This window comes from Vulpes vulpes, chromosome 5, assembly GCF_048418805.1.
Source record: "Vulpes vulpes isolate BD-2025 chromosome 5, VulVul3, whole genome shotgun sequence".
NCBI lineage: Eukaryota > Metazoa > Chordata > Mammalia > Carnivora > Canidae > Vulpes > Vulpes vulpes.
Window position 1 is genome coordinate 106,060,818 of NC_132784.1, and position 17,561 is coordinate 106,078,378.

Consider the following 17,561-nt stretch of genomic DNA (forward strand, 5'->3'; position numbering starts at 1 on the left):
GTTACAAACAAGTCTTTATTGCCTAAAAATCTTAATGTATTTATAGCTGACTTCTCCACTGCTTCACTTTGACATGGCTCAACAAGATGCCTAGTGAAACCTGGCCCTTTCACAAAAAGAGGTAAAAGGTGAGACATTCTATTCTTTCTTCTATTATTCTATAATCTATAAATCTGATCACCTAGTGAATACACAAGAAAAGCAACTGTTACAGCCTTTTGTTTAAGGAAATGTTGCATGGCATGTATGATATAAAAGTTAAGAGGCAGAATTTATCAGTTAAATCTAAAAACAAAAGATCTCACAATAGCAGTTGTGAATGACAGCTTTTTCTTTTTTTAAGCCATTGAAGAAGCTAGCACAAAGTTCACTCTAGTTTTACCATGGGGATTATCGACAGGGGCATCACATTATTCCTACAAACTGGAACATACTGAAACATCTATTCCTCTATTTTGTCTTTTAAACAACTTTGTTTTATATTTAACCTACCAAATGTGAAATCCTATTGAGAATAAAGTCATCGTTTAGTCACTATAAAAGATTTTCATCTGAAAAATTTGCTTAAGGTGTAAGACAGTGAGTACTGTCAGGCTACCAACTGTATTAAAAGTGAGGAAAGGGGAATGTTGATATATATTTTGTTTTTATTTATTTAGCCAAATGAAGATCAATCGATCAGTGGTTACATAAGAAACTAGCTGTGGTTACCAGTTCATTATGGTGGTAGGAGAAACTGGGAAGATGGGATACAAGCATGGGCATGAGACTTCACTGAACTTTTTTATATTCTGAGATTTCTGAACCAAGCAAAAAAATTGTTACCTATTTAAATAAATAGAAAATTAACAAAAGCTACCTGCTGGCACTAAACCTCTAGCATTCTCCACCTTCTCACGATAACCAAACTAACCGAAATTTGTTCTTTAAAAGAATAATTTAAGAGCTGAATTCATTAAAAAATGCTTCACTTCTGGGGATCCCTGGGTGGCTCAGCAGTTTAGTGCCTGCCTTCGGCCCACGGCGTGATCCTGGAGTCCTGGGATCAAGTCCCATGTCGGGCTCCCTGCATGGAGCCTGCTTGTCCCTCTGCCTGTGTCTCTGCCTCTCTCTCTATCTCTCATGAATAAATAAATAAAATCTTAAAAAAATAAAAATGCTTCACTTCTAATGAAGCTTCCATGTTTTATTACCTGGTCTGTTTCTTAGGCCCCTGCCCTTCTCCTGCTCCACTTGATGACAGCCCACTTCCTTGGTTTTTATAGGAATCTTTCTTTTGACCATCACTTTGTTTCGGAGGCTTATTCTGTTTTTCAGATTTATTTTCTTTTTCTTTCTTTTTCTTATCTTTGTCTTCAGCCCCAGTGGCAGAGACAGGCTTATATTCTACTCCTGTCAGAGATTTGTACTGTGCTTTCAGCTGAAGGAGTTCTTGTACAGCCACATCTACTTGATCCTTTAGTTTAACAAAAGAGGAAAAGAGAAGATAATACTTAATTCAAATCACTGTCTAAGCACCAATGTCCAAAGCTTCATAAACAGATTTGAAAACACAAGTGGAGACAGAGGGGAATGGGGTAGGGGTGGAGAACATTAGATGTACTAACTACTGAAAATAAAAAAATACAACAGGGACAGAAGTGTACAAAAGAGGGACTGAAAAACAGTACTATAACCACCTTGCCTGAACAGCAGTTGTTAGCCACCTGTAGCTATTTAAACTAAAGTAAATAAAACTAAACACTCAGTTGCTCAGTCACAACAGCCACATTTCACGTCTTCAGTGGTGACATGGCTAGTGACTACTGTTACTGGAGTGCTACCAAACACATCCACCAACATGGGAAGTTCTGTGAGAAAGCACTTACATATAACACGTATACCACTGCAATTTTAGTTAGGAGCCATTAAACTACATTACATTCAACATTTTACAATCATAAAGATGACAGCAATCAAGTTCCAGTGTTACTGGTTAAACTTCAAAATCTGTAATGATGTACTGTTTTCCATTCACAAATCTGTGCCAAAAAAAATCCTACTCCTATGAAGAGAATTATAATTAGCACAAACTACACCAGAGCTCAAAATAACACTTGCCATTTGAGACTGACTCAGCTTTAGGAGAATGAGTAAAACAAAAATCCTGCATCACAGGCCCGCAAGGAGCCAGGTACTGCTAGGGCCTACGTCCCTATTCTCCAGGATCTCAAAGACTAGAGAGAAGCAGACAATTTAATCCACAGCTAAAATAGTGTGTTTAAGTACAATGTCAGAGGAAGGCAGAATCTTAAGAGAATGTCTAGTCAAATCTAGAATGGCAGAGAAACGATCAACAAGAGCTTTTCTAATACACAAAAGTTGAGAAATGAAATATGAGAACTTTGATTTGATAGGCCAGGAAGTGTTCTGGGAAAAAAAAAAAAAAAATTCCATCTAATGTAAGAAACAAAAATACAAACAAAATATCACACTAACCTTAGAGGCTTTTTCAGCCTTAAGTTTTCGAACTACTTCTCCTTGAGAAGCTACTTTGTCAAAAAGTACTTTGGATTCTGGTGCTTCTGGACCACTAGACTCAGAGCCAGCAGTTGAGTGTGAACTTTGAGATAATGGGGGCTGACCAGGAATGTACTCCTTTCCAGTTTTTTCTTTATACTGAGCTTTCAGGGAGAGTAAGCATTCTACAGCTTCGTTTACTTTAGCCTGAAATAAAAGACAAAAAACCATTCAGAAATTTCAGAAAGTTTCACTGATTATTAAAATCATTATAATCCTATAAACAAATCATAAAAACAAATACACATACACATATAGTACTGTAACTTCCCATTTTACATATGTAAACAAATAAATAATAGAATACCCAAGCAAACTGGCAGTGTCTAAGCCCTAGGTCTATAAATAGTGGAACCAGAAATTACAAAATCAGAATAAAGATCAGCTCAATAGCTTTGCTGTACAAACCTTATTTTCATTAGCCTACTAAAAAAACCAGCACAAAACAAACCACAGCTTGGGCCCAACTAAAAACTACATTATTCTTTTAAAAATTTACAATAAAATAAGTAGGTATGTTGAGGTTTGTTGTTTTTTTTTTTTAAAGATTTATTAATAAATAAATTTTAGAGACAAAGAGTGCAAGCAGGGGAAGGGCAGAGGGAGACAGAGAGGATAAGAACTAGACTCCCCAATGAGCGCTGAACCCATGAAAGGCGCAGTATCTCAGGGTCCTGTGATCTGACCTAAGCCAAATCCAAGAGTTGGACACTTAATCAACTGAGTCACCCAGGCACCCTGGTATGTTGAGGTTTTAATCAGACATTAACTACATCATCCTCTGATACTTCAAAGTAATCATTATGAAAAAAATGAAACACTCAGCCCAACTGAGATGCTTATGATTCTAGCAGAGGACAACAGGCACAGGCAAAAAAAGACCCAAGCTGGACACGTTACCTGAACAGTAGGACCATCTATGCACAGACCAGTCCAAAATCAAAGTTTTATTTTTTGAAACTGTAACTTTAGAACTTTAAAAGATAATAATTTCAAATCTGGAACTGACTTCAAGTTTTAAAGTTACTCAGCATTCAGAATTATTTTATCTTTGGTGTGTTCTCAGATATGCAACTCACACTGTATTTGCCTGAGTCACTGTTCAGCAACCACTCCACTGAGCAGAAGAAAGGAAGAGGAGCAGAAGGTGGACTTGAAGGAGAAACTGGAGGTGGACTCTTCCAAGTTTTCACTCCTTGCTCACCTTTTGCTTATACTCTGCCTTTATGCTTAGAAGTTCTTAAACAGAATTATCCATCTGACCCTGAAGCAGGGAGGAGGTGAGGCAGATAGAAGAATGGACAAATAGAGAAGGAAAAGTTCTCATCGAAGCCTGGAACTCTAAATCCTCAGCTGATCACCTTCTTTACCACCGAACATGACTTAATAGAACTTATTAATAGAACTATTTTTGTAAGAAATGGAAAGGTTAAGAGGCTTAGACAAATTACTAATGAAAAGTAAGTACAGACCTACTTAATAAATTAATAAACTAGTAAAACCGTAACTCTCTGGTGCTCACAATGCAATGCCTGACTACCACCACCTCTAATGAGAAATTACTTAGGAATGTGACTGCAAAATTGGAATCTAGGCTTTGTAAACTTCAGGAAATTACTTTCATACTCAGTTTCTCACTAGTTATAAAACCAACAAATAAAAAAAGAAGTATTATTTTATTATTTGAACATCAATCATTGAACATGGCTGTTGTGAGGATTAAACACAAAATACTAACACAGTGCCAGATATTACCTAAAGAACACCTCCAGTCCTAATAACTGAGTTGACTCTCTAGAACAAGACAGAGCACTATTTACTCCTCTTAGCATTTAAAGAAAAAAATATAAGCAGTATTTTGAAACACAGATATGGTGCATTTTAAGTATTCGGTAAATACAGGTTAAACTAAAGCCAGGCTCATTTCAGTATTATATTTATCATTATCAAAAAGCACCTAATAAAAGTAGGTGCCTAATTACCAAAGAAATTCAAATATTTTTACCCATAGGCTGACTTTTCATAAGCTTGACCATGCTATTTCAGGCAGTATGATATAATCCATTAACCCAATGAGACAGGAGGTACAGGTGGCTGCTGCTTTTAGTATATGCTTGCTGTCACTACCCCACACAGAACTTCCTGCCGAAGAATCAGCACAGAATCTCAATGTACTCTATCAGAATGAAGGAATTTAAAGACCAAAGCCCTTCCTCTCAAATTACATCTAGAAAGCGGTCCATAGCTTGTGTCTGATCTACAGAGTAGAAATCACTCCTAACCTTGCCAAAGGGCAGGAAATACCAAGGATTTACATTATAAGCTGCAGGCTTTATTCCTAGAAGCAAAACTATCTGAAGATCATCATAGCTCTGCAGGACTTCCAACAGGCTCACTAAGGAAAAAAGAGAAGATTTCTCACACTTCACAATGGAGAGAAAAATATTAACTTCTGGAACAAAACTCCAAGATCTCCCCAAAGCATTTTCTTTCTTCCGCAGATGTCTAATGTCCATGACAGAATCTTAAGGGCTCAGTTCCCAGTCAGATGCCCAGCAACTTCTTAATGAGATGGGGAACTTGAAATCTCTTAGTCCATTCTCTGACCAAAGTCCAGGATGCTGATGGGACAACAGATCCCTTGACAAGAACAAATCTCCTCCAGTCACAGAAGTCAAGTCCCAGGGTTCACCATACCTCTCTGTGTTTGTGTCGCAGCACAGTCTTTAATTTTTGGAAGCTTATGAGGGATTGGATTATATCCAGTTATAGAACTATGGTTCTGTTTGAACAGAACTGGCTATCTTGATTATTAAATACAACCTGTGTCAGGGTACCTGGGGTGACTCAGTAAACGGTCCAACTCTTGGTTCCGGCTAAGGTCATGATCTCAGGGTTGTGAGACTGGCCACTGCTTCAGGCTCTGAGCTCAGCGGGAATCTGGCTTGTCCCTCTCCCTCCCCCTCTGCTTCTGCCCCACCATGCTCACGCACACTCTTTCTAAAATAAATAAGTACATACATACATACTAAAATCTCTTAAAAATTAAAAATAAATATGACTGTTCTCTATCACAGATGCCATTCCTTTTGTCTCTTACAACAAACAATCCTGTTTTCCCACACTGTGCTACCACCCACTTGGCTAAATGTTCTGCCTAAAGAGATCATTAAAACAAGAATAAAATGTATACTTAAGAGTTATTATAACTTGAGGGTTCCCCTATGAAGAATCAGAAATGGTCACTGGTCAAAATCGTCATGACAACCCATTATTTCCTGAATATATACCTCTGCCTCTGCTGTCTTCCATACTTGGCCAGGACTGCCTTTTTTTTTTTTTTTTTTTAATTTTTTTTTTTAATTTATTTATGATAGTCACAGAGAGAGAGAGAGAGAGAGGCAGAGACACAGGCGGAGGAAGAAGCAGGCTCCATGCACCGGGAGCCCGATGTGGTATTCGATCCCGGGTCTCCAGGATTGCGCCCTGGGCCAAAGGCAGGCGCCAAACCGCTGTGCCACCCAGGGATCCCAGAAGGACTGCTTTTTACAAATGCACATTCTCTGCATACTCTGGATTTACTGAAGCAGAAGTTCAAAAGGTCCAGACCCTACAATCTGTGTTATAACAAGCTCTCTGGTAATTCTGATGTACACGAAGCTTGAGAACCATGTATCTACACTTCAAGAGTACCTTCTCTGAACTTTGCTCATCCAAAAGTAGCTTCCTTTATGTCAGGACTATTTTAAATATCCTTTACGAATTTTAACCTCCTTCCCTGCTACTTACAACCATAAAGGCTTCTGAGAACAATTCACACCATCACACAGGATTACAGTCACATCACATGGATTATAGTGTTTATTTCCTCCCCGACACCCTCCCCTACACTAGATGATGAGCTGCTTCTTGTTAATATTTCCAGAGCTTGGCACATAGCAGGTATCAGTAAGTATTGATTGTTGTGCCAAAATATTCAAGCTGTTTATAAACAATACTGTCTCTACATATTCCAGCACACTGACCTTCGGGGCTTTCTCCGCCTTCAGTTTACGAACCACCTCCCCTTGGGCAGCAACTTCATCATAAAGAGATTTACTTTCCACAATACTTGCTGATGATGTAGAAGAAACATTCGGTACCACCGCAGGAGGATTTCCAGGTTTATATTCCTGGCCAGTTTTCTCCTTATATTCAGCTTTCAAAGCCAAAAGCTGTTTTACAGCTGCATCTATATCTTCCTTTGCTGCTTTCTTGGCTTTTAGTTCACGAACCACATCCCCTTGAGCAGCCACTCTGTTGTAAAGGACCAAGAAGTCCTCAAATGTAGCACAAGTATTAACCAAAGAAGGACCTGGTTTTTCCTTAAAAGGAGTCGTTGGCTACAGAGGCAGAAAACCAAAGGTGAAATAATTAATTCATGTTAAATGTCCCCTCATAAAATTGTACCAAACTGGTTGTCATATAACATTTTACACTAAAAAAATAAGTTTTAATCCCTTAAAACGTTTAAGTAAATAATCTCATTCCTAAAAATGTATCCTAATGAAAAATGACAGAAGTAAACGAAAGTAGAGATACACGGCTATGATATGCACTGGAACATTTTTATCATTGTAAAAACCTAAAAATAACCTAAATTCTTGCCATTAGGGGATTAAATAAATTATGACACATCCAACAGATCTAAGAATAAATCATTGTTCCACCACATACCAGCTGTGCGACCTTGAATTAGTTACATAAGCTGTTTCTGGTTTCAACTATAAAAGAGAGGTAACTGTACTGAACCCATCAGTGTGATGGAAAAATATAAGGTAATAAATCTGCTTAAAGCTTTTAATAACAAAGGCTGGAAAAAACTGAGTATCAGTAAGTTTCGGGTATTAACTTTTTAAGAAAGATATCTAAATTGATGACAAGCAAGACTTCTATGAAATACTGTGATATGATTTTAACTCATTATTATGGAACAATTCCATTTTTGTGTAAAATTATATATTTCCAGGCATATGATTATATATAAGTATATACAATAAACCTAAAGGTATGTTACTAAAATGATCACTGGGTAGTGAATAACTGTGCTTTTATTTTCAATGTTATGCTTTCCTTCTGCCTAGAAAGCTTTCCCCCCTACTGAAACTCTTCCAAATTTAAAACCTAGCTTCCATACCTTCCCCATGACTTTTTTCTTTAATGATCTTCCACTTAATTTTTCAGAATCTCATCCATATTTATGAGTCATGTGTATCAACTCCAAAATTTTCATCTCTACTTCAGAACTCTGTCCTGATCCCAGACCAAGCATTCTGAATGGTCTCTAAGACATCTTTACCTGAATAACTAAAGAGCACTTCAAGCTATATCAGAGTTGCATTTTACCTGGGGGTTAGGTTCTGAAGTCAACATGTAAGTCAAAAACTAAATACGTTTGGGGTGCCTGGTTGGCTCAGTTGGTTAACCATGTGACTTAATCTTGGGGTTGTGAGTTCAAGCCCAACACTGAATGTAGATTATTAAAAAATAATAAATAAAATATTTTTTTAAAATCCCACATATACCAAAAATTACTTCCTTAAAATATATAACCATAAATATTAATATGCATCTGTAATTGCATAATATTATACAGTAAAGCAAGAATACAGTAAGAAGAGCCATTCTGTATCAAAAATATATACATTCTGTTCTTTTATTTTTGAGAACCTGAACTGACTCATTCATGCCTCGCAAACAGTATAAGAGGTATCAGGATAACTGAAAAATCTTAGCACCTTGTGGTGATTTCTCCCAGTACGTTAATGTTTTACATCAAAGAATACACAGGAAAAAGCCTTCTTGCAATTAAAAAACAAAGTCTTAGAAGTGCCTTCCTTGGGGCCCCCTGTGTTGGTTAAGTGTCTGTCTGCCTTCAGCTCAGGTCATAATCCCAGGCCCCATGTCAGCCTCCCGCTTGTGCGCCCTCTTTCTCAAATAAATAAATAAAATTCTTAAAAAAAAAAAAAAAAAAAAGGGTGCGGCCTTTGAATACAGGTAGTACTTTAAAAATACTGTTTACCATAACATTAAGCCATCTAATGAAGGTGTAAATGCAGAGGAAGAGATTTCAAACAGCTATCCTCCTGAGCTTAAAAAAAAAACAAAGTTTCAGGCAGGATCCTCCTTGAGACAGACTTTAATTATGATGATATTGGTTTCTATTAGAGGCAAACAGCCCCAAAGACGTACATTTCAAAGGAGAGAACATTAGCCTTAAGGCTGCCTGCAGTGTTGAATCCCAATCCTAGTCAACTGTACTTGAATTTCTATTAGGATGTGTGCAGGTTCCAAAGCATATCCATAAACATTATGACACACCCTCCATCAAGAGGTGGAGTCTATCCCCTCCCTCCTCTTGCATCTAGACAAGGTTATGAGTGCTTGGCCCAAGAGCATAGCAGAAATGACACTGTATGAGATTTTTAAGGTTAAAACATAAAAGGCAATGCTGCTTCCACCATGTCTACTGGACACTCACTTCCGGAGTTCTGAGTTGTCATATACAAAGTCTCACTACTCTGACACTACCACGCTAAAGAGGTCACTTGCAGCTGCTTTGCTCAACACTTCCACTTTCCTAGCCAATAGTCAGCATCAACTGCCACCCATGGGAGTGAGCCACTGTGCATGTCCAGGCTAGTTGAGCCTCCGAGGACTGCTGACCAGTCATCACTTGACTAAAACTATAGGAGACGCATGGGTTATTATTTTGCCTCAACTCTCTTTTTTCTAATAAACCAGCCCTGGTTTTAGTATGCCACTTTGTAGAACATAAAGATTTTCAAGAATACATAAACTTCTGAAACCAGTATCACACTATATATGTTAACTAGAATTTAAATAAAAATTTGGAAAAAAAAAAAGAATACAGAAACTTACAGCATTACATTAGCATCTTTACAGGATATGTAAAAAGTATGAAGTACAGGTAGAAACTAGGATCAATGAGGGACTGGGTAGCTACAATCCCCATGGCATGCTTATTTCATCACATATACTAGCAGTTCTCAAAGCTGGCATATGGAACCCAGAAGATTTGAGACCCTTTCCAAAAGAGGTCTGTGAGGTTACAGCTGTTTGATAACACACTCAGATGTAATCTGTCCTTTTGAGTCAGTCTTTTGTTGAGTGTACATGGCAGTTTTTTGGGAGGCTGTTAAGTCAGACATTAAACAAATATTTAAAAATGCAAAAACCACACCTTCATTTGAACTCAAAATTTAAAAAACATATAGTCATTTTTCATTTAAAAATGTCACTTATATAAACATATAGTTGGGTTATTATCCTTTTAAAACGAATTAATAGGGGCAGTTGGGTGGCTTAGTGCATAAGCATCTGACTCTCAATTCTGGCTCAGGTCATGATCTCATGGTTGTGAGATCAAGCCCTGCAATGGGCTCCCAACAGTGCTTAAGACTCTCCCTATCCTACGCCTGGCTCACATACACACTCAATCAATCAATATGAATTAATAAACCCTTTCAAAAACCTGTCAATTTTAACTTTTAGTATAGTAAATCTTGATAAATAGAACCCACATAAACAAAAGGGGTCCTCAATCATTTTTAAGCGTGCATAGGGTCTTAAGACTAAAAAGTTTGAGAATTTCCCTATTTAAATTATTTTTCTTCTTTTCATTTTCTTTTGACTGAGATCACATAGTATTTATGTAAATTAAAAGCTCAAGTCATGACATTCCCACTGTAAATAATTCCAAACTCATACCTGATAAACTTACATGCTTCTGTCTTCCCTAGCTCAGATTGTCATTTATTTGCCTAGTCAACCAAACAAAATTAGGACTTACTGTATTACTGATTCTACTTCCTGAATTCATGGCCTACTTTATAACCCTCCTGCTCACATCCTCTGGCTTCCTGACCACTTAAAAGATCTTCCAATCCTACTTCCCAATTCACCTTCCAAGACATGTTCTACACTGCTACCAAATCATCAAAGCCAACCCAACATCTATGGATTCTAAAATATGCATTAAGGTGCCCCAGTGTGCTATAGGAAATTCAAAGGAGTACCATAAAATATTTTAAATATCCAAGGTAAACAGAGAAATATACTCAACATCTGTCAAAACACTGCATGTACTACAAGCTCAAGGGGTTCAATTTTAACATTAGAGTATGTTACATTTCTTTCAATGATGTCGTATCTTTGCAAAACTAATTTTTCCACAGCTGCTGTGTTAAAATTAGTCTGGTAGTGTCCAACCTGAGTCCCAGATTCAAGAAAGAAATAAAGTATTATTTTTTCTCTTAACTAGTATTATCACTTTAAGAATGAAATAAAAATTAAAGTTAAAATATTTAAATTTGAGAATAAAATCTTTTATGAATAAAATTTTATTCATATTAAAATAAGTAACAAAATTTGTAAGAAAATACAGCATAAAACATCAGCGTTGGAATAAAATTTTTCTTTTCTTTCAATTTATGTTATCTAATTTTTTCAAATGACTACTGGGATATGAACGTTTATCAAACAATTAGTTCAAACAACTAGTATGAAATGAACTACTTAACAAAGAGAACTGTTAGGAATTTCACTTAACCCTTGGGTGCCCCGAAAAAATTAGCAAAGAACCAAGGGTACTATGTGAATCAAGGAAGTTTGAGGAGCTCCATCTGCCTACACAGTGAACCCCCTCATTCTCTAAACACGTTGCCAGTTCTCAAATTCACACCCTTTCTGGTGGGGAAGCTGTGTCTCCATCTGGAATGTCCCTCCCAACCCTGACTGGCGGGCAGATTCCCAGCTCATTCTTAAGCAAAGAAATTAAGCACTACTCCCAAGACAAAGAATGAATAGAAAAAGGCAGGAAACAACACAGCTTCCTATCACCTGCATCATAGCAGTTCCTATCCATGCTCTTTTATGAACTTTGGTCTGTCAGCTCTTCTCTCAGAGGCACTGGAGTTTGACAGGAAAGTAGAGACAGGGAACCAGAAAGGTCAGTCACTGTCCTGACTCTGTCAATAATGACTTCTGTTATCTTGGGCAAGGTATTTTTCCTGTTCTTTCCAGGTGTAAAGTAAGTAGCTAAAAGTAGGTGGTGTTCAGTGTACTCCTCAGCTCGACAGGATGCTCCTGATAGGATTTAAGAAGAAATCGATTTGGGGCACTTAGCTGGCTCAGTCAGTGGAGTCTGTGACTCCTGACCTCAGGGTTGTGAGTTCAAGCCTGACACTGGGTATAGAGATACAAGGGGAAAAAAAAAATGTAAAAAGAAAAAGGATCTGCTGCAGCAGTATTGGTGGTGGTGGGGAATCTTTCTAAAAACATTCTTTCGGGATCCCTGGGTGGCGCAGCGGTTTAGTGCCTGCCTTTGGCCCAGGGCACGATCCTGGAGACCCGGGATCGAATCCCACGTCGGGCTCCCGGTGCATGGAGCCTGCTTCTCCCTCTGCCTGTGTCTCTGCCCCCCCCCCCCCCCCCCGCTCTCTGTGTGTGACTAAAATAAATAAATAAAAATTAAAAAAAAAAACATTCTTTCAATCTACTCCTTCCATTCTTTCAATCTACTCCTTCTCACTTTTTCATTCATATTTTCAATATCAAAAATAATTAAATTTTAAAAATCTTGTTTTGCAAGATGTTCTGAAAACTTGACAGGACAAAAACAAACCACCCAAAACTAAGAACCACTGTACAGTAAGAAAAACGACCACTTATAAAGAAAGATTCTAAATCCTGGAGTAAAAAAATGGTTGATGAGAGACATATCCATAAATGTCACATTTACCTCATTTTTTGTTGTTTCTACCTTGGTCTTTTCCTTTGATCCAGATGTTGGCATTTCCTTTGTATGCCCATCAGGAATGTATATCAAAACACAAGGGGCTTCTTTGCAGCTATATGGGCTAAAGAGAAAATGGAGGGCCAAAAAAAGTTTACTTGAACATCATCTAACAGTAATTACAACTGAATTCTTAGATTCACTCAATGGCACGATGTTAATGCTTCAAAGCATAAACAGTCCATTCTCTTATTATTCAAATCAGAAGCTCTTCAGAGTAGTTTAAAAACAATGAATACATAAGTAAAATTTCACAGTACTAATTTTAACCTTCCAGTTTAAGAACCTTTGTAGATATAAACACGCTACTCCAGAACAAAAGTACAGCTACTCTGCCTGCCACCAGAAATGGTATTAGTGGATGCTAATAGTCTCATTCCTGACTTAAAACAAATGCATCTACATACCACACCTAATCTGCTTATAAACAGAAGATTTCTATAAAACACAAGAAGTTCTCAATTCTATTTTGAAGAGTACAGTCATTAGCAAAATCTACCACCCGAGATTACTCACAAGCAAATGATTTCTTCAAATTTTGTAGTATTCCTACAATATATCTAATGAAAATACACTATAAAGAAAAAATTAATAGTAATAATTTTAACCCCAAGATAAGATAGACTAAGATTTTTTTCTTTATACTTGGACTGCATGAAAATGAATTATAAGATGGTTTAATTTTAGAAATGAATAACCTGCTACTATTATGCTATTTCAGAGTTACTACTTACTACTATTAAAATCTGAGATATTAAAAAAATAAAAAATAAAATAAAATAAAATCTGAGATATTAAATATAGAAGACAAACTGTTAGTCACAGTATTTTAGTAGAAATTCAATTTTTAAAGTCTTATTTACTATAAGAATGTTACGTATTTTCATTTAAATACTCAGTGACATTTACTTACCTAACAGGTTCATATGGCTGATCACATATGAAGAACCCTCTTCTCTGGAGTTGTATAATGTCTCCTTTTTTCAAATCCTTAAGGCAAGGGTCCCCCAGCATTAGTTCTTCATGCTGTATCACAGAAGACCAAAATATACCTTAGAAATCACAGCACTGAAAACTCTAAAATATAAGTTGTTTTTTCCAGAAGGTGGAATATTATTTTATACAAATATGTTAAAAACTTCACTACCTAAGCAGATGCAGTAAAACAGTTAAGAATTAAACAATTATATATACTGTATTTTTAAAGTTAAAATTAATGAACTGATGAACTTCAGGAAACCTTTCAACAAACCTGATCAGTCGGTATCCCTGCCCATATGAATAAGCTCATAAATATCAGCTGCAGTACAAAAAGCACTAGAGACCTACTAAAAGGCAAAACAAGACAGCACTTAAGCATAAGTTCTTTCACTTCACTGTGCTTCAGCTCCTATTTTCTGTAAAATGGAAACATCACATCTAAAATGGAAACATCACATCTTTTCACATTTTAACAAAATTTTATAGATCTTTTCCATTTTACTTGAAAACCAAATACTTGGGCAGCCTGGGTGGCTCAGCGGTTTAGCGCCGCCTTCAGCCCAGGGTGTGTGTGATCCTGGAGACCAGGGATCGAGTCCCACTTCGGGATCCCTGCATGGAGCCTGCTTCTCCCTCTGCCTGTGTCTCTGCCTCTCTCTCTCTCTCTGTGTCTCTCATGAATCAAAATAAATAAATAAATAAATAAATATTATAAATATATTATATATTATATATTTATATTTATATAATAGAAATAAAATAATTATTTTATTATAAACAATCTAAAAATATTTTAAAAGCCTTAATAAAAAAGAAAACCAAATACTTAAAAGTGAGTGATTTTAAAAATTCTAAGAAGTTAAAAACAAAACAAAACAAAACAAAAATTCTATGAAGTTTATATAATAAGGAAAAAGGAAATACAGTTTCTTTTAGAAGCCTACCTTACTATTCTTGTTGACGTACTGCTTAAAGTCCTCATCTTTTCCTAGCACTGGCTTTGTGATCAAGTGCTCGTAAGTGACACAGATTGCTGGAATTGGAAGTGCATGTGCAGTCTCTGCAAGCCAAGTGATCTTCGTGGTTTTCTTGTAGTCTTTGTTCTCCAAATTCAATTTTGCATCAAGAGATTCAATTTTTCCATCTGCATTTCTAGATATAAGATTGAAAAGTGTTTAAAGAAAACCAGAATTTCCATAAATGCATTATTTTGTTCTATATCTGTAGTAAGTGGCTAGGAATTTTTCTTCGGAAAAATCTCAAAAGAAACATTTATTTTAACTTCTACTATGTTCTAGACATATACCAGGTAAGAGACAAATTAAATACAACCTACTAGAGAACAGGTGCACACACATCTGATGAAGAACATGAACATATTTACAAATTTTAAAGTCATCTGCATTAAGCATTAAAAAATGTAAAGTACTGTATTTTTAAACATATGACACTTACTTGAAATCATATGTAAAATGACTGAACAATTAAGATTTCAGAATTATTATATAATTTTATTAGCATACGTTCTATCTATGTAATCTTAAGAACAAACAAGTGTAGCATGCTATAATAAATGAAAAATTCATATTCATTTGAAAACAATTTTAAACCATATTTTAGGACAAAGAATGTTATAAATTCTGTCCAAAGTATCCCTCCTGCAGGCATCTGCACAATGAGAATTAGATGACAACAAGGGACCCGAAACATCAGAACTATTTTTTTAACAAGGCACAGTAACTTTCAACATCACAAGCAAAACATATCCCAATACCTGATTAATAAACTGGAACACATATGGAAAAGACATTTGTTGTGTCCAGAACTGGCAGTTTCTATGCCTGAGCAGATTTACCAGTCGGGAAAATGAATGGGTCTAAATCCGGTAATTTTAATAAGTGAATAAACTTAAGAATTCCCTTCCATATTGATATAAAACCAGATGAAAAATTCTTACTTATGTATTTTAGCAATGTTGATGTTGCCCCAATTTATAAAGGTAACCATCTCCCCCTCCGACAACGTCTCTGCATCAGCACCTTCGATGAAAACTTTAGAACTGTACCATACTGGCTTCAAGCCAACATCAGGATTCTGATTGATTAAAAAAAGGAAAATGTTGATTGAAAAAACCAATTTATTGAACAAAGCATGCAAATTTATATATTTTTTTCATTTTATTCTTTAGCCAAACATGTTGAACCCCAGCTCAGAGAGTTGGTCAGCCACCTGACCAATAACACTAAGGGCAGTTAGATGAAAGGACCTGTCCCTAAGATTACTTCCAGCCTAAAATTCTTTGTTCTCAGAGCTAAGACAGTATTACTATTCCTTGGTGTCCCTCCAATCAGAATCTGCTTTCCTATCCTCAGAATGTCACTAAGCATAAGATCTTGTGAAATATATATTACATAGCTTGTGTTTAATAATTGTTCAATGAATGTACCATGGCATTTGAGAAAAATTAGTGTGCTGTATCAACTTACATACTACTGGGCTCAGAGAAGAATGCTAACAGGCTAAATCTGTAACGCTTTGTGAGGAAAGTGATAAAAGATTCCACAGATCACACTGAGCAATCCAGTCATCATTTAAAGTGTGTCTCCAAATCAATTAGTTCTTAACTACTTATCCTTCATTACTTGTGTAACTATTAACTAAGCTATCTGAACACAACTATCATCTTAACAAATAAACACCTCAGAATGTTTTATCCTCATCATTCAAATTTCAAAGCATTCAGTAAGCTTCACAATGAAGTTAACTGTAGTAGATGACATGGTACATCAGATAGCCCCACTCACTTGGCTGAACTAATTAGGTATAAAATAAAGGCAAAGCCAAACCAATTACAGACATACATTCTTTCTAAATCTTATTAGAAGTCCCTTAAAATAAGTAAGGTTATGAGTATATTAGACTATTAGCAAATAAGTGAGTTAGTCTACAAATCTCCACTATACAAAGAAGATATTTATAGACAACCCACAAAGCTGGAATAAAAGCATCTATTTTTACTTCAAGACTATCAACCTAGCAGTCCTAACTATCTAAGACAACAACCATGGTTTAACTAAGAGGAATTCCCTACTATCTGTATCTAAGAGTTATATTCTGAATTTAGATGGACAGATTTCATCCTCACTTCACTGATATTCCCTAAAACAGAGTAAATGGCAGTGTGATCAATCCTAACTAAAACTGTGATTCAAAGGGTACATGTCTGGCTTAGTCAGTACAGCATGTGACTCTTGATCGTAGGGTCATGAGTTCAAACCCCACATTGGGAGTAGAGCCTACTTTTAAAAAAAAATTGTGATTCGATATTACTAGGTCTGATGTTCTGGCAAGACAAAGGTAACAATGAATAACCTAGTTAACAGAATGAACCTCAGCTTCTCTATAAAGATAAGAACATGAATTATATCTTTCAAAATGACCCCAGGAAAAAATAAATTTTCATAATATATGCTATCTCTACAGAATAAAAAACAATAGGCACAGAGTGTAAAAGTTCTGAGATGTGTTGTGGATTATTACTAGAATAAATTTCTTCAGCAAGAAACCCACAAAAACATTTACTTCAATTAGTGTCAAATCCTGACAAATAATGAATAGAAAATGATCCCAAAACCATGCTATTGCCACTAAACCACATTTTCCCTTTTATTATCCTGCTCCATCAAGGAATAACATCGGTAAAAGTGTAGGATGACCTTTGGGTGTTTGGCTACTTCTTTCATTTCCTCCTGAGCCTCAGGGATATTCACTGGAATCACTTCTTTCTTCAGTAATGCAACATATCGTGGAGCCACTGGGTCAATAACCTGCAATAGATGGGTCCTCGTGTTAAAACATTTAGTTATTTTTAAAACTTCATAAATAAAATAAATAATAGCACAGGAATACTAACTGGCTTTCTTTGTTACTGCATTTACTAATATTTTGGTTTACCTGCTAAGTTTCCTCTAATATTTAACTGTCCAGTAGAAAAAAAGAAAATCATAATCGAAACTACATGAAATTTAGAGTTCCTTGCCAAAAATAACTACTGACAGGTGAAAAGAAACCAATTAGTTAAAGCAAAATATTACTTTTGAAAATAACTTTTAACCCTGGTATTAGAAGGTGAGGAAAAATCATCCTGCAGGGTTATATATCAATC

The 17,561-nt window shown here is 36.1% G+C and overlaps 1 protein-coding gene across 2 annotated transcripts in view; it reads right to left on the reverse strand.

Annotated features, from left to right (window-relative positions):
• EPRS1 (glutamyl-prolyl-tRNA synthetase 1) overlaps nt 1-17,561 on the reverse strand; it is a 62,784-nt gene that overhangs the window by 17,976 nt on the left and 27,247 nt on the right. For both annotated transcript variants that reach the window (XM_025991306.2, XM_025991305.2), the window contains 8 exons: nt 17,113-17,223; nt 15,354-15,490; nt 14,341-14,548; nt 13,329-13,441; nt 12,362-12,479; nt 6,585-6,941; nt 2,479-2,706; nt 1,194-1,456 (listed from right to left, as the gene is read on the reverse strand). In XM_025991306.2, coding sequence (XP_025847091.2) covers nt 1,194-1,456; nt 2,479-2,706; nt 6,585-6,941; nt 12,362-12,479; nt 13,329-13,441; nt 14,341-14,548; nt 15,354-15,490; nt 17,113-17,223 — 1,535 coding nt within the window. The remainder of the gene's footprint in view (nt 1-1,193; nt 1,457-2,478; nt 2,707-6,584; nt 6,942-12,361; nt 12,480-13,328; nt 13,442-14,340; nt 14,549-15,353; nt 15,491-17,112; nt 17,224-17,561) is intronic.